Source organism: Nycticebus coucang, chromosome 9, assembly GCF_027406575.1.
Source record: "Nycticebus coucang isolate mNycCou1 chromosome 9, mNycCou1.pri, whole genome shotgun sequence".
NCBI classification, from domain to species: Eukaryota; Metazoa; Chordata; class Mammalia; order Primates; family Lorisidae; genus Nycticebus; species Nycticebus coucang.
In genome coordinates this window covers 38,318,772-38,343,002 of record NC_069788.1, presented here as the reverse complement: position 1 = coordinate 38,343,002, position 24,231 = coordinate 38,318,772, and the positions used below count along the sequence as shown (strand labels likewise).

The window sequence follows — 24,231 nt, the reverse complement described above, 5'->3', positions numbered from 1 at the left end:
AAGCAAAAAGTGGTGCTTTCCACAGCTAGCTGATGGTCCTGTGGCATGACCTGAGATACACATGAAGAAACTTCTCTGTCTCATATCGTCCTCAAAAAAGGAAAAGAAAATGGCTCACGTTTTATATCCATTGCTGTTTACTGTGGCCTTTCTCAGGGCTGGTACTCAGCTGCTATGCAAGGGCACCTCATATTGGTGGTTCACAGTGGACACCAACTACACAGGTCGATCCCAGGCCTTACCAAATCAGTACCTGTTCTGAATGACTCTGCCTCCCCACCCCACCCTCGAAAGCTACTCCCCTCAATCAGGAAACGGCAGAGTCATTCTCCAACATGGTTAGGCCTGCTCATTGTCATTGCTAAGAAGTCTCAGTTAAGAATATTAGGCAGGAAAAGAAAGTAAAATCAGAAATAGGAAATTTGGAATATCATTAAAAGCAGATTGCCACTGTATACCTGGAAAATGAAAGGGAATGATAGATACGCAGGAGAACTGAGGATAGTTGTAGAATAGGGGCCCACCGCGTGTTTCTATGAAGTTTTACTGGGACACAGCTACACCTCTGTTGCACACAGATGTAGGGCAGACTTTGGATGGAAACACTAGACCAGCATTTTCAACCCCAGTCACTTAGCTGATGAGTGAGCCTGCTGACTGCCCAGCAGGTGCATCTAGACATGGCTTCATTTTCATTCAACCCTAACATCTGCTGAAAGGTAGAAAGTATCCCTAACTTTCAGTTGGGGCAATTAAGGATGAAATTCATTTTATAAGGTCCACAGATATATCCTGAAAGAGCATGCACAGAGTAAACCTTTGTGGGGGACACAGAATCCTCTGAGCCCAACATTGTCGAGGACAGCTAACGTTGGATGAACCCTGCCTCCGCTGGCTCTGGTCTAGAATCCTCAGATGTGTCACCTGATTTAATCCTGTAAGCCATTCTCCGAGGAGGGCACCACCGCTACCCTCACTCCATAGCTGAGAAAAGAGGCTCCAAGGAACAAAATCAATCTCACACAATGGCACAAGCAGGATATGGAAAGGAGAGCGTTCAACCCAGGGTGGCTGGCCACGTTCTCAAGACCTCCTCCTAGAAGGGTGGCATTCAGTTTGGGGGGATCCAGGAGTCTCCTAAATCCATCGAGGGCCCCACCTCACAGATGGCCCAGGAGCCCCAGGCAATGCTTGGCCCCAAACACTTGTGACTGCACATCCCATGGCTCACCTTGCCCTGCCACCTCGCACTCATCTCCTGTCCAGCCTAAAACCTGGTGCCCCAGGAAACCGCCTGAGACTGCCTGGGCTAACAGACCTTCCCCCCAGCCTCCTGGCTAAACATGCTAACAAACCTGCCCCCCAGCCTCCTGGCTCTCCCTGTTCTGCCTTCACCGATGTGACCATCTCTCCAGTCCCTGAAACACCTTTCGCCTGCAGCCAATGATTCTGTTTGTTCAACTTGACTTTCTCTTTTAGGCTAACAATTTTGTCACATATGAAACCATTTCAGGCTCAGACTGTCAGGTCGCATGTCTGGAGCAATGTTCTCAGCTCCCAGTTCAGGCTACCCAGTCATCTGCTTCAGCACTTTAACGCCTCCCATTTTTGTCTGTGACTTCTAAGCCATCAATCAACAGGGGCACTGACAACAGCCTTTCTTAGTTTCAATGTATCATTTATTTCTGAATCATTTTCCTCTCATTTAGGGGAAGGAGGAGAGAAAGGTGAGGAGGAAGCTCTGCCATGCTGCTCGGTGGCCCTGACACATTTGTGTTCAGAGGTTGGAGTTTACACAAAAGACGGCACACAGGACTCTGGCAGAGCAGAGGCAGGAAGCAGGGACAGGGAGGCATCCTGGTGCTGCCCGCTCAGGCTGGGTTGAGGGACCCGCAGGTCCTAGAGGCAGAGGACAGGAGCGCGTGGGGGGAGGAGCCTGTGCTGAGCACTGACCAGGATGCAGGTGGACCCCGAGAGTTGTTGCTTGGGGGCCACTTGAAGGTCTGGGCAGCAGAAGTGAATCTAAGAAGGCTCAGTCCCCACGTGGGGGTCGCAGCAGGGAAGTATGGGGACAGGAGTGGTCTCCCACAGGCTTGGGTGCTGGCCTTTCCTGACTGGGCTGTGGGCCTCAGGTTTAGGGTGGCTCCCAATAGCTGCCCAGACCCAGGGGAACAGGGATTTAGCCTGGACCCGCAGGTGGGCCAAATGCCCCCAAGAGTCCTGGGGCTGAACTGGCAGAATCAGAAGACTCCATCAGCGTGTCCCCATGGTATCCTGTGACCCTGAGGAGGGAGATGAGGAGGAAAGTCAAACAGAATGAATCCTTTCCTTGGCCCTCTTTCCTTTTCCTTTCTCCTCCCCTGTCCCTGTTACCTGGTCCCCCTCCTTACCTGCCTTCCCTGTCACCTGCTCCAACCTGGCCCCTCCTGTTCCCTAAACCTTCTACTCAGGTACTGTCGGCTAACTCCTCCTGCCCTTCTTCCTCTAAGGACACAGACTGAGCCTGAGCCTGAGGTTTGGGGGCACCAGGAAACCCTCTGCCTATCTCTAAGGACCATTTCTAAGGGAGACAGAGTTGTGAAAAATAATACATATTTAATTCAGCCTCAGTTATACTTTTCCTCACCTCTGTGCCCTCTGGCTCCCCCTTCCTGGACATCTGTTCTGGGACAGAGGCTGGCCCCAGCTCCATTGCCTCCCAGGCTGAGCCCAGGCCCACTCACCCTCCCAGGCCCCACTCACCAGCACCTGCAGCTCAGGAGGCCAAACAGGACTCACAGCACCAGGGCCATGGCCACAAGGAGTCCACATAGCTCAGAGACCAGGAGTCTGGGGGCAGCAGAGTCCAGGTGGAGGGGGGCACTAGATTTCCTGCAGGGAGGAGGAAGAAGGGGGTGGACTTAGCCGGGATGTCGCCTGCTCCAGTCCTGTCACTCAGTCAGGCCCTTTGTGGCTAGAGTGTTCCTATAAAGACCCACCTTGAAATGAGACACGGGGGAGAGGACAGGGTGTCCTCTGCACCTCAGAGGAGACCTGCTGGAGGGAACCCTGGAGGCTTGGATGGAAGGCTGGCCAGCAGAAGACCAAGGGAACAGTCTGAGGGATGGGAGGGATAGAGCCAGGGAGCAGGAACGCCCTGCGCAGGCCAGGCAGGGCAGGGTCCTCAGATGGGCCCAGAAGCAGGAGGCTAGTGAGGCTAAAGAGACAGGCAGAGTTGCCAGGACAGGGAAGTCCCCAGAACCAGAGCAAGGCAGGCATGGGGAGCCACACAGAGGGGTTGGGGAGGTCTTTGGGGAACAACAGCCAGGAAGCCTGGGTCTCTGCCCCTGAGTGGCTCTGGTCCTGCACCATTTCTGGGCCTCGTTTCTTCTGCTGTGACATCTTGGCTGATCCTGAAGATGCCCTGAGTCCTGAGAGGCTCCCCCATGTCTGTGAGGCCATCAGGAGGGAGGAATTCCCCTAAGAGTTTCACGTGCCACAGCCTTCCCGACTCGGAGCACTTTCACAGGGCCCTTGCTTTACTGGTTGAAAGGTGTTCCATGGCGTCTCATGGCTGTTTGAACTTATATTTCCTCGATTATTCCTAAGTGTGGACATCACATGTCTGCTCTTTCGATTTCCTCTCCCCAACACTGCCTGTCACAGGCTGCACCCGTTTTCCGTTGGGATTCTGGTCTTTCTCTTCAGTAGCATGAGCCGCTGGTGCATTACCAAGCTGGTTTTGGATATTCTCAGTTAACTTTTTCCAGTCCATCATCTGCTTGACAGCTTTTCCCGTAGTGCTGAGCACTGAATAAAATTCCGCGATGGTGATGTAATCAAAGTGCTTTTTCTTCATAATTTGTGCCCGTAAGATTTGTATAAGCCATCCTTCCTCACTCCTGGGTCACAAAGGTATACCTCCGCAGTATTTTCATTTCCATTTAATTTATTACTTTTCTTTTTCACATATCTAAATTGAAGCCATCTGGAACACATCTATTTATATATTTAAGTAGGCATCCAGTTTTTGGTTCATTTTTCTTATGTTCCACCAGTTTCCTCAAGGGTGCCAGCCAGATAATGGGCCCTTTCTCCCATTGATCTGGGTGCTGCCTTATCTCAAAGTCCATTCCTCTATACGCACAGGCCTTTCCCAGTGCTTGAGCCATTTCCATTGTTCCATTTATCAGTTCTTGCACGAGCACCACGTGGTATCAGTTTTATCACATTTGCTAAGCACACTCTCTCTTCATTTTTACTTATCATGGTCGAATTAGCCAGTCACCCATCTTCTGTTTAAATTCAGTTTGGGAGTTAATTTATCAAGTTCTTTAAAAGAAGACAAACCAAAGTCATGTTTGGGATTATGTTTAAAGACTTTGTAACTTTGGAGAAATTGACATTATCATAATCTTATTGTTTCCTCCAACATCATGGATTATTTCTGTTTATTCAGATCACCTGTCATTTCTTAGCAGTTAAAATTTTCTCCAAACAGGTCTTGAACTAATTCTTCTTAGACACTTTATAAGTGTTGTTGTTGTAATGAGTAGTATCTTACATGATTAGATTTTCTACATGATTGTTCTTGATAGAGAACGCCTTCTGATATTTGTCGCTGGCTCTTGTACCTGACGGCCTTGCTAAACTCTCTTGTAAGATCTTATAGTGGGTTGATTCAGCCTAATTTCTCTCCAGGTAGATGATCCCCTCATCTGCAAGGGTGAGTTGCTCCTCTTCTCATCCAATTCTCTTTTTTCCTTCTCTGTTTTCCTTTTCTTCTAGCTTTGGGCATGACCTCTAACACTATACTGAGCATTAGGGATGGCTGGGGAGATCCTTAAATTTGTATTTTCTCGACTCAGCAATATTTAGTATAGTCATTGGTATGCAATCTTTACCAAGTTATACCTTCCTGTCTCTATTTTATTAAGAACTTATTCTTAGTTTCTTAGATTATAAATATTTTGAAACTTCTCAGAGATTTTTCTGTATTGGCGGACCTTTACCTATAGTTTATTATTTTGCTTCATTTACATTAAAGGATTTTCTAAAGTTGAACCAGCCTTTTAATTCTGGGATGAAATTTACCTGATCATAATACATTCTTTTTAGTGAGCTAGTTTTATTTTATTTTTGACTCCATGTGTATCAGAGAAATGAACCTATAGTTTAATTTTCTTGTATTACACTTAACTGCTTTAGAGACTTTAAGGACACCAGCCGTTTAGATGGGCTAGGCTGCTTTGGTTGTTTTCTGTTTTCTGCAACATCTTGTATGAAATATAAATCAAATGTTTGCTGAAATCTTGGTGATACCTGTAAATCCATCTGACCCTTTGGATTTTCTGTGAGAATGGATCTTTATCGAGCATTTTGATTTCTTTCATCTGTATGAATCTATTCAAATGTGTATTTTCTTGTGCTAGTTGTGATTTTTACATGTTTTTAAGGATTTCTCCGCTTTTAAGATTTCTCACAAGATTTAGTTCATGACATGTCAATATTTACTAAAAAATCTTTGTAGAATGAGTGCGTGGAGGTTACTTTCCTGTTTTTCTTCAATTTGTTCTTTATATTATCTTTTGACATATCTTGACAAATGCATGTGTATTTTATTAAACTTTAAAGGAAGGACTTATCAATTTCCCTGATCTCCATTTAAAAAATTGATTTGATTTCCTTCAGCCCTCACCATCATCGTTTCCTCCTCTCTGTTTCTCTGGGCTTGGTCTATTACAAACTTCTCATCTTTTCTTTTTTTGTTGTTTTTTTGCAGTTTTTGGCTGGGGTTGGGTTTGAACCTACCACCTCTGGCATATGGGGCCAGCACCCTACACCTTTGAGCCACAAGCACTGCCCTTTCCCGTCTTCTTGAGTTGACTGCTTAGCTCATTTATTTTTCACCTTTTATGTTTTCCAATAAATGTGTTTCTAGCTACTAGAAATGTTAGCATGCCCCATACATTTTGATATATAGTATTTAAATTATTAAAATATTTGTTATTTACATATATAATAATTTATATAAGAATATATTAAAAAAATTTTAGGTTCAAAACATACTCTTTTATCATTACTTCTCTTCTGCATTCTTAATTTCATTGCATTAAGTTGGAGAGTATATTCTGTATCATGTTGATTCTTTAGAATTTCTTTGAGCTTCTTTTATGTCTCTATAGAAGGAGTGCTTTTATAAATACATTCCATATATTTGAAAGAATGTATCTCATCTTTTATTCATAGGGAGAGTTATATATGTGTGTGTGCATGTTTATATATATTTGTAACTATATATATGTTTGTAACTAGTCTATTTGATAGACTATGAAGTATTCTTAATAAATTTATAGCGTTGAAAACAATTTGAAATATGTAATTATGTATTTTATGTATTAGAAAATAGTATTTACTTAAAACTTTAATTTATACTTACTATATACTCTTATATATCATAATGTATATAACATACGTTAAATGTTATTCAGTGGTGTAATACCTGGAATATCCTAGTGACCTGGTTTAGAATGTTGGCTCATCTGCTTCGTTTTTGCCTCATTGGTTCTGATCCTCTGAGAGGGATGTGACTCTCCAAATACATGTGTTCTTGATTTACTTCTTCTTTTTTTTTTTTTTTTTGCAGTTTTCGGCCAGGGCTGGGTTTGAACCCGCCACCTCCAGCATATGGGGCTGGTGCCCTACTCCTTTGAGCCACAGGTGCCACCCTGATTTACTTCTTTTTGCATTTCCCATAATGTTGCCCGGTATTTTTTTTTTTTTGTGAAATATTTAGGCACATTATGTTTTTATTCCTGTATTTTCATATTCAAGTGTGCCTTTTATGTGTAACAGTTTATATCATATAACTGTCTCTTGATATTGTACCTTAAGCTCTGTCTTATTAAATATAAGAGTTTTACAACTTTCCACAACTGTCTGTTTTATATTAGCCAGCTATAAATTCTACTCTTTTCTTCACCTTTTAAAATGTTTTTCTAAGTGTATTACATGAATGCAATATATTGCAAAAGTTGTTGGAAACTCAGAGTTTCTGTTCTTATTTTGCGCACTTAATCCACTTATGTTTATTGGAACTACTTTTTCTTAGGACTTATTTCTGCCTTTTAATTTCATGTTTTTCATTTGCCCTGCTTTGTATTTTAAAGACTCTCACCCTATTTTCCTTTCCTGCTTAAAGGAGTATATATTTTATTTGCTTAACTTGAAGACTTAAAACTATATTGATAACTCCCAATAGTACATTGAAGTTGTCAGTATCTACATATAACCTCTCATAAGACAAAAATCTAACCATCCTTTCATGGGCCTCTAGTTTCCTTTTTTTTTGTTTTTTTTTTTTAGAGACAGAGTCTCACTTTATCCCCCTTAGTAGAGTGCCATGGCATCACACAGCTCACAGCAACCTCCAGCTCGCTCCTGGGCTTAAGCGATTCTCTTGCCTCAGCCTCCTGAGTAGCTGTATAGGTACCCACCACAATGCCCAGCTATTTTTTATTTTTTTTGAGTTTTTGGCCGGAGCTGGGTTTGAACCCGCCACCTCTGGCATATGGGGCCGGTGTCCTACTCCTTTGAGCCACAGGCGCCACCCCATGACCGTCTATTTTTGTTGTTGTTGTTGCAGTTTGGCCAGTGCTGGGTTGAACCCACCACCCTCAGTATATGGGGCCGGCACCCTACTCACTGAGCAAGGGCATCACACAGGCCTCTAGTTTCTCCTCCTCACACCATGTTTTTATTGTCCAGAATAGATTATCTAGAATGTTATTTTTCCATGGTCACAGATACACTTTTTCTTTTTCTTCTTTTTGCACTAGCTCCTATTGTTTTTAAATTAAAAAGACAAAAAAATACCTTACCCAGGTGCTTGGCGGCACTCACTTCCTCACTTCTTTGCCATCTCCAGGATGTGTTGCTCATTTTAACTGAGTCCTTCTTGGCAGGAGCCATTTTCAGGGGGAAGTTCTGCCAAAACTTTTGAGGTTTTGGAAGTGCAAAAGCATCGTGACTTCACAAGGAATGAAAATTCGGATGGATGTAAAATCCTAGATGCAAACTTCGTTTCTCTAATACTTGAGAATAATTACTCAATTCTCTTCCTGCGTCCAGTGTTCCTGTGAAGCCTGATGTGAGTCTAATTCTTGTTATTTGTGGGTGATCTGAAAGCCTTCAGAATTTTCTGTTTTTGATGTTTTTACATTTCACATGATGGCACTAGAGGTGACAGTGTGAGTGTGTCTGCACAGCCACCTTCCACACCCACAGCCCCCAGTTCCCACATGTTCTGGGGTCCGTTTTATCCCATTGCAGGAATCCTGTTTTGTTGTCTTTCCTCCGGTTCTCCAGAATTCATGTGTGGGTGAGTGTGTGTGTGGCTTTGTCTCTGTGTACGTTTCCTGTTCCCTATTCTTGCCAGGGTTTGAGTCTTTTCAATCTTGAGGTCTTCCCTCTGTCTATAATTCTGAAAAATGTTTCTAGGTTGTTTCTGCAAATATTTCTTCCTGGCCCTCGCGTCCCTCCTGCAGGGGTTCTGAAAACCCCTCTGTTAGGACATCTCCTTTTGTCCCTCATGTCTCCTAACTTCTGATTTTTAAGTCTTCTGTCCTTTCCAGGAACGGTCTGTGAGAATCCTCACTCTTCCAGCTCCCTCCCAGTCGCGTCCTTCATCATAAGCGCAGTCTCCCAGGGGGTTCACAGCTGGTGTTTCCATTCGGCTCTTTTAATGGCTCTTCTTGATCCCCCTGCTTCCCTTACCAACTCCCTTCCCCTGGGGCTAGACAGACACCATTAACTCCAATTCTGTACTGCACTATCAGTTCCCACAGTCCCACTTCCCAGGCCTCTCTTCTGTGGTGTGCTGACATTCTAAGACGGCTGGTCATTTTGGCTTGTGAACTCAGGTTCCCTGGGGTGATCTGATCCCCAGTCTGAAGATGGGGGAGGAGTGCAGTGAATCCCTTCCTAGTGAGTGTGGAAAGCGAGAGGGCTGAGCCGCAGGGAACATGATCCCTGACAGCCCCATCGGCTGCTGTCCTTGTCTCTGGTTTGAATTTCACCTTCAACTCACTGGTTTGTAATGTCTCTGCCTGGCAGTTTGGAGCAGGAGCTTGTGTGGGAGCAAATGTGCTGGGGAAGGTGTGGTCTGTTTTCATCAGCCCCCCCAGTGCTCTGGCTTGCCTCTCAGTCCCCAAAGCACTTGGCTACTTGGGGTTCCTGTAGTGAAGAGGAGGCCGTGGTAGCCTCAAACCCATGACTGCAAGGATAGGAGCAGAAATGGAAAGTATTCCTCTCACCTTTTTCTGGCTGGCGTCTCTAGCTTCCATGTGCCCCAGGCTGCAGTCACTCTGCACAGCCACCTTCCACACCCACAGCCCCCTGTTCCCACATGTTCTGGGGCCCATTTTGTCTCATTGCAGGAATCCTGTTTTTTGTCTTTCCTCTGGTTCTCCAGAATTCATGCCTGCATCCTCCTGCCCCTTCCTCTCTACCCAAGTGTGAGCCTGGGCCTGGCTGCCCCTCGGAGTGCCCTATGCTCCAGCCATCCCAAAAAGGATCCTTGAGTGCCCTCTCCCTGGCTCTGAGGCTCCATGATCTACCAGGCCATGGCTTCCCGGGAACCCCCTCCTGGTGAAACCCCAGACCTACCTGGTGTCAGAGCCATTGACAGAAGGATGGCTGGAGGGCCCCACTGGAGAAGTGATCGGACCTAAGGAGGACATGAAGTAGACAGTAGCTGCACAGGGGACCCAAATAGAGAATGGTCCCAAAATTGTGATAGTAAGTGGGGATAGTAAGTAAGGCCATAGCCAGCCAGAATGGTCCCAAAATTGTGATAGTAAGTGGGGATAGTAAGTAAGGCCATAGCCAGCTCCTTAAGTTCCCTCAATGCAGGGGTACCCGAAGCCTCAGGTATCTTTCTACCCAGCTGAATTCGAGGCTAGGGATGGACCCCAAAGGAAGGAGGCTTTGGGGCTGGGATACCCAGGTGCACGGTCGTCCACATGGCCTTGCCTCTTGGCACACCCAGCCCTTCATTGTACCCACATGGCTATTTCATGATCAGATCACATAAGTGCATGTCTATCTCCTAGGATCTGAAGCCCAGCGGGTCTTGAAGGTAGCTTCCCAGCAGCCCAGATCCCAGGGGATCAGTTCCCAGTGTACACTGCCGTAGTTTCTCCTTCCTGAGTGTGAAGACCCCAAGCTTCCTGGCCACCCCTCCTTCATACCCCAACTGAGGTCCAAGCCCACCTGTCCTTGTTGGGAGTGAGGTCAGGGTCCACATAGGCAAAGTAGTCGGCGCTAAAGAGAAAAGAAAGTTGACATCAAACATCTGAGGCCCGGAAGAGAGAATGGGGTAGGGATCCAAAGATGGAGATAAAGTCAGGGGCCCACAGCCACTTCCTCAGGATCCCTTAGGGCAGAGGTGTTCCTGTGCCTAACATGCACACCACAGCTGTTATGGGGGTAAAATGAAGAACGATAATTGTGCCCGTGTGAGGCAGAAAGAGAGAGACTCTAGGGCCCTGTCTGGAAGGTCTGGGTCTATCTTTCTAGCAGTTGAAGCCTGGATGTGCAGGTGGGGCAGAGGTGAGGGCCTGCATCTGATCTCAGAGCAGAGCAGAAGACAGAGGAGAATTGGGGCAATATTGTGGGGGGTGAGGTTTATTCCCTCCAGGTTCAGGGCTGGCAGGGTTACTTCCTCAAGAAAAGAGCTCACCTGGAGTCACCACCAGGGTGATGTTTCTGAGAACAATGATGATATTGCTGGAAGAGTTGTAAATTCCACACCAGTAGGATCCTGAGTCGTTCTTCATCAGCTGAGTCTTGGTAACATTGAAGAAGCCAGCTTTGGGCTCATCCCAGATGGTGTATTGAGACCGCTGAGCTGCTGTACGGGCTTTGGAGCTTTGAACTAATATGGTACACCGATTCGGAGATGTCTGTTGACACCAGGCTTTGGGCTGATAGGGCCCTGTTGTGGGTGAGTACCAGCATTTCAGGGAGAGTGTCTGTCCCAGTGCTTGGTGAAGTTCCTCAGGTAACTTTCCCCTGCAACCTGGGTAAAAAATCTTCAGGTTAGAGCCCTGGTAGGACCCACCCTCCCTCCCACAGGGCTGTGGAAAGGACAGAGAAAACACCGTCTCATGCCCACATGCAGAACGTGGCCTCTAAAGCCATGCTCCTCATCAAAGTGCCCTCCTGCTCCCAGATACCCTCAGCATCACCCCGCTGCCCTCCACCCTCCATAGCACCTGAGGTCAGTAGAACCAGCAGCACAGGAAGCAGCAGCAGGTGTGGGACCCCCCTGGCCATGCCACTGCCAAGCTGTTTCTGACAGAAGTGAAGAAGAGAAAATAGGAAGCCCTCAGTGGAGAGGGAATGAGAAGCTTCCCTGGACCTGTGCGGTGGAAGAAGTAAAGAAAGTCAGTGCCTTGGTATGGGAAGTGGATGGCCCAGAGGGCGGGCTCTGTAGGCCAGGGGAGGAGAGACACCCAGCCCCTGGACTAGGCCCACTGCTGTAGGTTGGTCTCTAGGGTGTGGCACCAGCCCTGCCCCAAGTGCTCAGAGCCCTTTTGCCCAACTTTTCCCCACTTGTGCTGCTCTATGCTTCCAACCCATCCTGTTCCTTCCCTAGTGTTGAGAGAGCTCTGAGAATGTTCAAGAATAAACCAGAGTCCTGAGTCCCTCCAGGCTCCAGAACTGGACAGGGCCCTCACTCCCAGGCATGGTGGGTCTGTGATGGCCTTTCACCCAGGAACAGTTCACGAGAGCGGGAGTGAATTTCAATTCCCGGCACTGTAGGGATGCTCTCTGGGAAAGGTGGATCCAGAGAGTAGGGAGTAAGAGAGCTGTGGACAGGGGTGAATACAGGAGAGGCAGGTACAGCTGAATCATTTAGAAGGAGCTTGGGATCCCGGGGTCATCTCAGTCCGTGTTCACTGGATGAATACACAAGTGGGTGAAGAGGTGAGAATGGACAAACCCTGTCGTTCCTTTTTCCAGTGGTAAGACAGGATTTTATTAGACAGAAAGGAATACAGAAGGAGTAAAAAGGCACCAGAGCTTCTGGCAAAGGAGAAGACTCAAGTCAGAAGTCTCCCAAACCCTGTCATTTTAACAACGTGCATGTGAAAATGTGGAAAAGAAAAGAACAACCAAAGTTTGAATCATCCAGGAACAAAATGAGGTGGCATTGGATTGTAACCCAAAGCTTGCATTAAATTTCTTTCCTTTTTATTTATTTATTTATTTTTATTAAATCATAGCTGTGTACATTAGTATTGATCATGGGGCACCATACAGTTGGTTCATAGATCGTTTGACACATTTTCATCACACTAGTTAACATAGCCTTCGTAGCATTTTCTTAGTTATTTTGCTAAGACCTTTAATTCCACATTTACTAGGATTCACATATGTGAATCCTTTTTTTTTTTGAGACTGAGTCTCAAGCTGTCACCCTCCATAGAGTGCTGTGATGTCACAGCTCACAGCAACCTCCAACTCTTGGGCTTAAGCAATTCTCTTGCCTCAGTCTCCCAAGTAGCTGGAACTACATGGGCCTGCCACAATGCCCAGCTATTTTTTGGTTGTAGTTATCATTGCTGTTTGGCAGGCCCAGGCTGGATTCAAACCCACCAGCTCGAGTGTATGTGGCTGGCACCTTAGCCACTGAGCTACAAGCGCCAAGCCCATACATTAAATTTCTTTGAGACCATTCCTATATAAATAAATGATAGAGTAAGGAACTGACTGGGTGAGAATGGACTAAGCAACCTCAGTTCATGAAGATCCTGCTGTGGTCTGAATGTTGGTGTTCCTCTAACCCTGACATATTGAAACTCAGGCCCCAGTGTGATGGAATTCAGGGGTGAGAACTTGTGGAAAATTTTTAAGGCATGAAAGCTCCCCCTCATGAATGGTATCTGTGTCCTTATAAGGGATTGAAGGGAGTATCTTTCCCCTTGCCACATGTGGAGATCCAGCAAGAAGGTGCCATCTTGGAAGAAGACAGCAGTTCCTCACCAGACAGCACATCTGCTGGTCCCTTGGTCTATGAGGTTCCCTCCTCCAGAGCTTGAGGAATAAATTTCAATGATTTATAAAGGACCCATCTAAGGTATTGTGTTATGGCAGCCTGAATGAACTGAGACAGATTCCAAACCATTTATGTAGATACTCTCCCTTCAAAGGGGAGCATAACTCCCCAGTGCTGAGCCCTGGGCTATGCCTGGTAACTTCCTTCAAGATTGCAGTGTCAACAGGGAGGGACAGAGAAGGAAGAACTTTACAGCAGAGAAACTGAGAAACCCTGCCTCAGCCTTTGGCCAGGTGAGATCAGTGGGGAAAGTCTCACTGCTAGTAGGTAGCCCTGATACAATGTGATTCAAGGGCACTTTACCCATCGGTGTATTCTTCCTCCCTAACCCCAGGAGAAAAGCATCAAACCATCCCAAGTGGAGGATATGCTACAGAAATGGCTGACCAGTACTCCTCAAAACCATCAAGGTCATCAAAAATGAGAAATTTCTCAAGATCTACCACAGAGAGGTAGTCCCAAGTGGACATGAAGGCTAAATGTCATGTGGTGGTCAGGGCGGGGGCTGGAGCAGAGAAATTACATGAGCACAAGCTACTGAGAGGTTCATGAGGCATGGGTCAGGACATCACAATGTGCCGTAGGAACATGGAGTGCACCCCGGCTAGTGGAGGCTGGGGATCAGGTGGGTTGGGGAGATGTTGGTCAAAGGACACAAAGTTTCAGTGAGAGGGAGTAAGTGCAAGAGATCTATAGTATCATATCATGATGAGTATAGCTCATCACATCATATTGTGCACTGGGATATAAAGAAGGAGAGAGATTTTAAGTGTCTCACCACAAAAGACCAAGTATATGAATTCATATTTTAAATAGCTCGATTTAGCCACTGCACACTAGCCGTACATTATAAATATATATGATTTTTACTTGTCCATTGAAGAAAACCATCGTGACAAATGTGCCATAGTAATGCCATATGTTAGTGATGGAAGAAATTGGGGGGGAGGTTCAGAGGGGAAAGGGCAGAAGGACTAGGGTACCAAAAAGAGTACAGACTGGTAAAGCTTCAGAAAAACATTTAAAAGAGAACATATGATTTTTCCGCCCTTCTTTAAAAGGAAAGTACCCACTCAACTATTCAGGTATAAAAGCACATTGTGGCATAAAATGTCTTAATCGTATTAATGAGAAGTTAAATTTATAACAAGGAACTGACATCTCTGTTAGCAGACCAGGCATGTTGAGGCAGAAGTCTATGAAACAATTTTCATAGACTACACAGGACCTAGCTGCCAGGTCCTGTGTAGCGCCCTGTGATGGGGAAATATTCTCCAGCTCCCGCCTAGCACCATACTCACTACCCACATGTGCTGGTTGAGCACCCTCTGTGTGGCAAGAGTGAGTGAGGAATAGAATTTTCATTTAGTTGTTATGAATTTACTTTTTCTTTTTTTTCAGGTTAATAGGTCACAATATTTGAATAGGTCACAATATTTGAATTTGTTGGGTACAGTCCATCTTGCAGTTTTATCTTACACTCAAAAAGTATGCCATACACCCCTACACTGTAACCATTACGTGGGAGCACACCAATCCCTCCTTTTCCCCTCTCCCCTCTTTTTCATTCACCCTCCCCCAACTTGAATTGAATTCAGTTTTACTCTTATGTGGGCATGAATTAGATCATCTTCTGGCTTCATATTAGTATTCATTACATTGGAAATTTGCTTTTCCCTTCTTGTGATACTTTACTAAGAATGTGTTTCAACTCCATCCAGGTTAATACAAAAGATGTAAAGTCACCATTTTTTATGGCTGAATAATATTCCATGATATACATATATCACAGCTTGTTAATCCATTCTCGAGTTGATGGACATTTAGGTTATTTCCACATTTTGGTGAATGTAAGTTGAGCTGTGATAAACAATCTAGTGCAAATGTCCTTATGATAAAATGATTTTTTTTCTTCTGGGTCAGTGCTTAGTAGTGGGACTGTGAGGTCAAATGGGATGTCTTATTTGAGTTCTTCAAGGAGAAGAACTTCTTTCTAAAGAGGCTGTATGAGTTTGAAGTCCCACCAACAGTGTAAAATTGTTCCCCTCTCTCTACATCCATGCTGGCATCTGCAACTTTGGGACTTTGTGATGTAGGCTAATCTTACTGGGGTTAGGTGGTACCTCAGGGTGGTTTTGTTTTGCATTTCTCTGATGTTTAGGGACAATGAGCATTTTTTATGTTAGCCATTCATCTGTCTTCATCAGAGAAGGTTATGTTCATGTCCCTGCCTAGTGATAGATGGGATTGTTTGCTCTATTTTTGTTGATTAATCTGAGTTCTCTATAGATCCTAGTTATCAAGCCTTTGTCAGATTCATAGCACGCAAATATTTTTTCCCATTCTGAAAGTAGTCTATTTGTTTTAATTGTGTTCTTAGCTGTGCAAAAGCTTTTTGGTTTAAGTCCCATTTGTTTATTTTTGTTGTTGCTGTTGCAATTACCATGGAAGTCTTCTTCATAAAAATCCTTCCCCAGGCTGACATCATTAAGAGTTGTTCCCATACTTTCTTCTAGGATTTTTATCATTTCATGTCTTATGTTTAAATCTTTTATCAGTCTTGAGTCAACTTTTGTAAGTGGTGAAAGGTGTGAATCCAGTATCAGTCTTTTACATGTGGTTATCCAGTTCTCCCAACATCATTTATTATACAGGGATTCTTTTCCCCCACTGTATGGTTTTGTTCAGTTTATCAAAGATCAGATGGCTATAAGAGACTGGTTTTATCTCTTGATTTTCTATTTGATTCCATATGTTTATGTCTCTATTTTTGTGCCAACACCATGCTGTTTTGATTACCGTAGACTTGTAATGCAGCCTAAAGTCTGGTAAAGTGATGCCTCGGCTTTGTTTTTATTATTAAAAATTGCCTTGGCCATATGGGGGGTTTTCTGGTTCCATATAAAACAAAGAACTATTTTTTCCAGTTCTTGAAAGTATGATGTTGGTATTTTTAATGGGAATTGCATTGAATCTGTAGATTGCTTTGGGTAGTCTAGACATTTTAACAATGTTGATTCTTCCCAGCCAAGAGCATGGTTTGTTTTTCCATTTGTTAATATTTTCTATTTCTTTTATTAGAGTTTCATAATTCTCTTTGTAAAGGTCCTTCACCACTTTTGTTTGGTATGTTCCTAGATATTTCATTTTCTTTGATGCTACTGTGAAGGGAATTGTGCCTTTTATTAGCATCTCAACTTGACTGTTATTGGTGTATACAAAGGCTACTGATTTGTAGACATTGAATTATACCCTGAGACATTATTGTATTTCTTGATCACTTCTAGGAGTCTTGTAGTCTTGTTGAGTCTCTGGGATTCTCTAACTATTGAAGTTTCACATGAACTTTATGGCCACCTTGTATAAGATCATATCATTGGCAAAGAGCAAGAGTTTGACTTCCTCTGCCCCCATTTGGATGCTCTTTATATCCTTCTCTTGCCTGACTGCATTGGCTAAAACTTCTAGCACTATGTCAAATAGTAGTGGCAATAAAGGACATTCTTGTCTGGTTCCAGTTCTAAGTGGAAAAGCTTTCAGTTTTACTCCATTCAGTATGATACTAACTGTGGATTTGTTGTAGATGGCTTCAATCAGTTTTAGAAAAGTGCCACCTATGCCTATATTCTTAAGTGTTCCTGTTAGGAAAGGATGCTGAATTTTATCAAATGCTTTTTCTGCCTCTATTGAGAGGATCATATGTTATTTGTTTTTGCTTCTGTCGATATGGCAAATTACATTTATTTATTTCTGAATGTTAAATCAGGCTTGCATCCTTCGGATGATGTATACATCACTTGATCGTGATGTATAATTTTATTTAATGTGCAGCCATAATCTATTGGCCTAGATTTTATTGAGTATTTTTGCATCTACATTCACTAGTGAAATTGCTCTGTAGTTCTCCTTTTTGCTTGGATCCTTTCCCAGTTTTGGTATCAGGGTAACGTTTGCATGTTTGCTTCATATAACATGTTGGAGAAGGTTCCTTCCTTCTCAATGTCTTGGAATAGTTTCTGCAGTGTAGGTACAAGCTCTTCTTTGAAGGCTCCATAGAATTCTGGTGTGAAGCCATCTGGTCCAGGGCTTTTGTTGTTGTTGTTAGAAGATTTTTTATTGTTTCTTCAATCTCAGTGCTTGATATTAATCTGTTCAAGAGATCTCTTTCTTCTTGGTTAAGTTTAGGGAGATGGTATAATTCCAGATATTGGTCCATTTTCTACACATTGAAAAATTTATGGGCACAAAGTTTCTTGTGTAGTCAGAGATAACCTCTTGTATCTCTGTGGTATCTGTTGTAATTTTCCCTTTTTCATTTCTAATTGAAGTTATTAGAGATTTTACTTTTCTGTTTCTAGTTAATCTGGTCAAAGGTGTATTTTATTTATCTTTTTGAATAACCAAGTTTTTGTTTTATTAATTTCAATTTTGGTTATGTCTTTTCTTCTGCTAGAAGGGGGATTAGATTGCTCTTCCTTTTCCATTTTCTTAAGATGATTCATGAGATTGTTAACGTGCTCTCTTTCTGTTTTTTTAGATGTAGGCATCTAATGCAATAATTTTCCCTCTTAGGACTGCTTTTGCAGTAACCCACAGGTTTTGGCAACTTATAGCTTCATTGTTCTTATGTTTGAGGAATTTAATGATTTTCTTCTTTATCTCTTCCTTCACCCAACTGTCATTCAGCATAAGGTTGGTTAATTTCCACGGTTTTGTATGGGAATAAAATTTTTGTTGGGGCTCAGTGCCCATAGCACAGTAGTTACGGTGCCAGCCACATACACCAAGGCTGTCAGGTTCAAATCCAGCCTAGGCCAGCTAAACAACAATGACAACTACAACAAAAAATAGCTAGGCATTGTGGTAGGCACCTGTAGTCCCAGCAACTTGGGAGGCTGAGGCAACAGAATCACTTAAGCCCAGGAGTTTGAGGTTGCTGTGAGCTGTGATGCCACAGCACTCTACCAAGGGCAACATAGGGAGACTCTGTCTCAAAAAAAAAAAAAAATTGTTGGAATTGAGTTGCACCTTACTTGCCTTGAGGTTTGAGAAGATAATTCCAATTCTTTTAATTTTGTTGAGGTCTGATTTGTGTCCTAAGATGTGATCTATTTTGGAGTGTGTTCCATGGGCTGACAAGACAAATGTATATTCCTTAGCTTTGGGATGGTATGTTCTGTATATGTTTATTAAGCCCGTTTGTTCTAGGGTTGCATTTAAGTCCCTTGCATCTCTGTTTAGTTTCTGTTTAGAGGATCTGTCCAGTTCTGCCAGAGGAGTGTTAAAGTTCTCAGCTATTATGGTGTTATGGTATATCATATTGCTCAGACCAATCAAGGTCTGTTTCATAAATCTGGGAGCATTTAAGTTGGGTGCAGAAATATTTGGAATTGAAATATCCTATTGTTGTATTATTCTCTTGACCAGAATGAAGTGACCTTCTTTGTCTTTCTTAAATTTAGTTGTTTTAAATTCACTAGTGTATGAAAATAAGGTTTCTTCTAAATTCCATTTGCCTAAAATATTGCTTTCTAACTCTTTACCCTGAGTCTGGTTTTGTCCTGCAAGGTTAGGTGTGTTTCCTGGAGACAGGATATGGATGGCTTGTGCTTTTTGATCTCAATTCTCTCAATAAATGTTAATGGCTTAAATTCCATTTAAGAGGCACAGGATGACTGATTGGATAAAAAAGCATGAATTTACATTTTTGCATTTTTATTGGTTTTTGTAACTGATACATAATTGTACATATTTGTGGAGTATATAGTGATTTTTTATACATATGATGTACAGTGATCTGATCAAGGTGGTAAGCATATCCATCATCTCAAACATTTATCATTTCTTTGTGTTGTGAAGATTTAATATCCTGTCTTGTAGCTGTTTGAAAATATCTAACACGAGACGTGAGCAGCCAAATGGAGCCGAGTGGATCTGAGCTGGGCTGAGCCTGGCTGAGCCTGGCCAGGCCGGACCCTGGGGCCCACCAACTATGAGGGTGACCAGGCTGGGGTCAGCGGGTCCCTGAACTCCGCACCCTAAGCCAACGAAGGAGACCACTCATCGGCCGCACAGTGGGAGGCAGCTGGGACCCTCCATGGCCAAGGTCAACTATGCGGCTCCCTGGTGGGTGAGCTTCCTGCACCAGCTGCCCAACTTGGACCTGCAGTGGGAAACCACTAGCAGCCAGTTCAAGCCCAAGGACACTGACTACCAGCAGGACTGAGGCAGGAGAGCTCTCTAGGCATGAAAGGGCATGGGCCCTGGTGATGAGGACAGGAGGTGATACTCACAGCTGGGCCCTACAGCACGGTGACCAGGAGGTGACCTTTCTAGAGGAGGCACCACCCCCTCCTCAGAAACAGGCGCTGCTGCTGGGGGCCACTGCCCTGACCTGCCTGGCCCTGGACCTCCTCTTCCTGCTCTTCTACTCCTTCTAGCTGTGCTGCCAGCAGTGCAAGAGCGAGGAGCACCTGGATGCAGACTGCTGCTGCACTGCCTGGTGCGTCATCATCGCCATGCTAGTGTGCAGCACCAGCATAGCTGTGGGCTTCTACAGCAACGGGGAGACGAGTGATGGCAGTCCATCAAGCCACCTGCTCATTGCATCATGCCAACCACACAGTAGCCGGCATCCAGGACCACGTGTGGGACACCGCGGCAGCACTGAACCGCACTGCAGAGCCCAGCATACAGAGCCTGGAGCGGCAGTTGGCAGGGTGACCAGAACCCCTTCGGGCTATGCTCTTAGGCTATGCAGCTGCCATATGCTTTTGGAGAAACCCTGCAGTGTCACTGGAGGTGCTGGCCAAGCAGGTGGACCACTATGACTGGTACAGGTAGCTGGGCTACTTGGACCTGCTGCTGCTTGATGTCATCATATGCCTCCTGGGGCTAGTTGGCCTCATCCGCAGCTCCAAGGGCATCCTGGTCGGGGTCTGCCTGCTGGGTGTCCTGGCTCTGGTCATCAGCTGGGGCTCTCTAGGCTTGGAGCTGGCTGTGTCTGGGGGCTCCAGCAACTTTTGTGTGGATCCCAACACTTACGTGACCAAGATGGTGAAAGAGCACTCAGTGCTCAGTGGGGGAAATCCTGCCGTACTACCTGGCCTGTTCGCCTCAAGCTGCCAACTCCTTCTAGCATAAGCTGTCAGGCAGCCACAAGGCACCGGTGGAGATGCAGGACATTGTGTCTGAGCTCCTGAGAAGTGTCTCCCAGGAACATCCAGCCACCAAGAGCCCCCTGCTTCGTGTCCAGGAGGTACTCAATGGCACAGAGGTGAACTTGCAGCACCTCACTGCCCTGGTGGACTGCTGCAGCCTGCATCTGGACTACATGCAGGCGCTGACAGACTTCTGCTGTCATTGAGGGCCTCATCTACCTGGCCCTCTTCTCCTTTGTCACACTGCCCTCATGTTCAGCTCCATCGCCTGATGTTGAGGGCCTCATCTACCTGGCCCTCTTCTCCTTTGTCACACTGCCCTCATGTTCAGCTCCATCGTCTGCAGTGTTTCACACACCTGGCAGCAGAAGAGAGGCCCTGATGAGGACGGGGAGGAGGAGGCTGCTCCAGGGCCAAGGCAGGCCCATGACAGCCTGTACTGTGTCCACATGCCCAGCCTGTATAGCTGCGGCAGTAGCTATGGCAGCGAGACCAGCATCCCAGCTGCGGCCCCCACCATCAGCAATACCCTAGTGACTGAGTACATGAGCCAGAATGCCAATTTCCAGAATTCCTGCTGTGAAAACACCCCACTCATTGGGGGTGAGTCCCCACCGCCCTCATAGACCTCCAGCGTGAGAGCCGAATACCTCGCCATGAGCCAGCCTTGCCCTAACTCCAACGGCAGTGGCCACTAGACTGCGTTCCTAGCAGCCACTTGCCCCATGTTCCAATCACCCCCACCCTGTGCCAGCACTGCCGCTTCCATGCAGGGCCATCTCTGGACCTCCACATGCCACGCCAGGCCCACCTTGGACAGATGCATCTGCAGGCCACTTGTCTCCTCCTCTCCGCACCCTGCAGGAGTACGGTTGAGAAGCTGGGGCTTTGGGCCTGTACCCCCAACTTGAGTCACTCATCTGAATGCAGCTGCCAAGACCTCTACCCTACACAGCCATCCTTTATCCCCGGATTCACCAAGCCCACTCTGGGCAGGTGATGTCCCCTCTGCAAATGCACTGCTCTTGCGTCCCATCTCTGCCCTCACCCAGGGCTATGCAGTCCTTGCTGGGCCCTTCTCTCCCACAGCTCTTGACACCACATGACCTGGTGCATCCATGGACCCCTTCTTAGTTTATAGGAATGGCAGGAGTCCCTCTATGGTGGGCTTCCACTGGCCTCTGGGAGACGGGCATGCACCACCTGCTCATCCCCACACCGCAGACCTTCTCTCAGCACCCCAACACCCATTTCTCTGCAGTGTCTGTGGCACCCTCCTTGCCTATGTGGCCCAGTTGACCACAGCTCACCTCTCCTGCCAGTTGCCGGAAGCCTCACAGGGCTCTCTGCCTACCTCCCACCTCTCTCCTTCAGCACCTGCCCTATGGAGGCACCAGCCCTCCCACAGACAGCAGGGGTCATTTGTGGCCAGGCCACCCTCCTGCCTCCCAGTGCTGGCCTCCTTCTTGGTGCCAAACCCCCTCTCCCAACTCCAAAGACTGGATAGCTTCGTCTGGTTCCTTTTTGCACTAATCGCATTTGTCATCTCTAGGGCAGGCCAGGCTATGGGCTGAGGGGACCACTGGCCCCCTTCCCTCCCTTGGTTCTGTTTCCATCCATGCCAGATGCAGAGTTCCCAGAGCCTGGCCTCAGGGGTTAAGGCCCAAGCTGGCTGTGAATGTGCCCTTAGCCCCTGCCACCCTCCTGGGACTAACCACTAACCTCACTCCCAGCTCTATGGACATGCCTAGCTGAGAGCCAGCAAATTGACCCCAAGTCCAGGCTAGAATCAAGGCCCAGGACAGCTGGCCAGGAGCTGGGGCTGGAGTAGCTGTTTCTTTGATGGTTGCTGCAGGGATGGGGCCCTAGTCCAACAGGTTATCCCTCCCTAGGCAGCTGTTTTACCGGGAGGACTGTGTACTTGGAGATATCCCAAGGGCTGTGGACTGAGGTCACTGTGGCCTCAATCTCCCTCCCTGTTAAGTGGGAACAAGGCTTCCCTAAGGTGCTTTTGGCTTTAGTGTCTGATGTTCGCTTACTGCCTTGGAGGGTAGAACCACCCCAAATCAGGATAGGGAAGTTCTGCCTCTTCCAGTCCCAGCTGGGCCCAGCCAGCCAGCCAGTGAGGCTTAACACATGTACAAAGGCCAGGGGCAGCCAAAGGGCCACTGAATAGCCACATACAGGAGTCCAGGCCCGGGCCCCACAGGGGAAGGTGGGCAGGCAGCCCCAGCAGTTTACAGACACATGGTTCTTCCTCCCAGAGCAGCAGGGCAGCTCCCTGTACCAGAAATGTCCTCATCCCTTCCCTGGGCCAGCCCTGCCCTTCCTCGGTGACCCTCGTCCATTGTGCTGGTGTCTGGGACCAAAAGGGAGAATGGGGACAGGGTGGGGAGAGGAGTCAGTCCTGGGGAGCCAGGCCTGGGCATCTGAGCCCTGCTGGGCATGACCAAACTTCAGTGAAGGGGACTCTGCTCCAGGCTCTGTCTGGCTGTCATTCTGAGCCCATGGGGCCACAGCTCACTGCTAGCCTTTCCTCTGGGCTCAACCATGCCATAGGAGCTTTCCTGGCTGTGGGTCGTGAGGGAGGCACTGGCATCCCACTTGGTTGCCTGCCGTGTGCCTTGTGACTACTCAGAAGCATAAATGCTGCCCTGGGTAGTGAGGCTGCCCACAAGGTGAATATAAATAGCATGAGAGGTGGGTGCTGCCCGGATGTGGCTGTGAATCCCCGTGCTGTCTTGGGACTCTTGACTGACATGTGCGTGCATGCATGCGTGCCCTGTCTGTGATTTTACTCACCGAGGTTGAAGACAGGAAAAGGGAAAATCAAAAGGGGTTCAAACCCCAGCTCAGTAGTGGAGGGGAGTGGTTCCTGCCAATGGTTTTATTTTGTTGTTAGTATCATGTCCCCAAATGCCCCATCCCTATGATCTCTCCACACCAACTGGAGGCAGCAGACCAGGGCCAGCTGCCCATGGCCAGCACCCATGCTCACCCCACACCAGTGGGCCTCATGTGCATAGGCTCTGCAGTGTGGGGTGGGACTTTGAGGGTGCCCATTCTCCTGCCCTGGCAAGTCTGGGTAGAGGGGACATGCCCTCCACACTCTCCCTCCTGCACCCCTCCGCCCCCATCTCACTATGCAATCCTAGTTCCAGGCCCTGCTGCCCATAGACCAGCTCACCCAGTCCCAAGGGGTGTTCAGTTGGCTGCTGGGGCAGGCAGGGAATGGGGCTTTCTGTGGGGATCTTTTTGTTTAACAGGCTGTGTCAGTTGTATGCAGCACCACTTCCTATTTGTTACAAATTTTATATATATATATATATATATATATATATATCTTGTTAAAGTTCCCACCACCCCCATTCCCCCTCCCCACCCTGATATCTGACCTCCCCCCACCTAGCGGACTTGAATTGGAGCAGACAACTGAGGTCTGAACCATTTTTGCATTTTTCCCTCCAGCCTCTGTAGGTCAATGGCTGTATGTACTGTTGCTGTGTTTATGTCTTTTAGAACTGGTTTTGGAGGTTGATTTTTATTTCTTTGGGGCTTTTTCTTGGCAAATACTAAAAATCTTGTCAATGTCTGTGGTTTCTATTCAGCTTGGGTTTCATATTTTAAAATAAATTTTAAAAAAAAAGAAAGAAAGAAAGAAAATATCTAACACATTACTAACCCCAGTCATTCTACAGTGCTCTAGAACATTGGGATGTATTCCTCTCAACCCACTGTAATTTTGTATGCTTCAGCAAATCTCAGCCTACCCCCCCACCTTCCCCAACCATTCCTGGCCTCTGGTAACCTCTGTTCTACTCTTTTCTGCTCTGAGATCAGCTTTTTCAGCTTCCACATATGAGTGAGAAGCTGTAGGCACTTAACTTTTTGTTCCCAGATTATTTCACTTGCCGTAACATCCTCTAGGCTCATCTGTGTTGCTGCACATGACAGGATTTTATTCTCTTT

The 24,231-nt window shown here is 46.3% G+C and overlaps 1 protein-coding gene and 1 pseudogene across 1 annotated transcript; one reads left to right on the top strand and one right to left on the bottom strand.

Annotated features, from left to right (window-relative positions):
* Positions 1 to 1,657: 1,657 nt before the first annotated feature.
* On the bottom strand, positions 1,658 to 11,424 carry TREML4 (triggering receptor expressed on myeloid cells like 4). Its single transcript, XM_053603790.1, has 6 exons — positions 11,256 to 11,424; positions 10,721 to 11,059; positions 10,252 to 10,302; positions 9,646 to 9,706; positions 2,743 to 2,871; positions 1,658 to 2,282 (listed from the first exon to the last, which is right to left on the bottom strand). Exons 1-5 carry the CDS (start codon positions 11,314 to 11,316, stop codon positions 2,775 to 2,777), a joined length of 609 nt encoding a protein of 202 aa, XP_053459765.1. The 5' UTR covers positions 11,317 to 11,424; the 3' UTR covers positions 1,658 to 2,282; positions 2,743 to 2,774.
* Positions 11,425 to 19,199: 7,775 nt separating this feature from the next.
* Positions 19,200 to 20,960, top strand: LOC128594554 (protein tweety homolog 3-like; annotated as a pseudogene).
* Positions 20,961 to 24,231: the final 3,271 nt, after the last annotated feature.

What these genes read in the sequence shown, in the direction of transcription:
- TREML4 (XM_053603790.1), bottom strand. Translation starts at nt 11,316, where the DNA reads ATGGCCAGGGGGGTCCCACACCTGCTGCTGCTTCCTGTGCTGCTGGTT. An exon ending in CACCCTGGTGGTGACTCCAG is followed by an intron (nt 10,303 to 10,720) that starts GTGAGCTCTTTT and finishes TTTTCTCTTTAG; the next exon opens with CGCCGACTACTTTGCCTATG. An exon ending in CTCACTCCCAACAAGGACAG is followed by an intron (nt 9,707 to 10,251) that starts GTGGGCTTGGAC and finishes TGTCCTCCTTAG; the next exon opens with GTCCGATCACTTCTCCAGTG.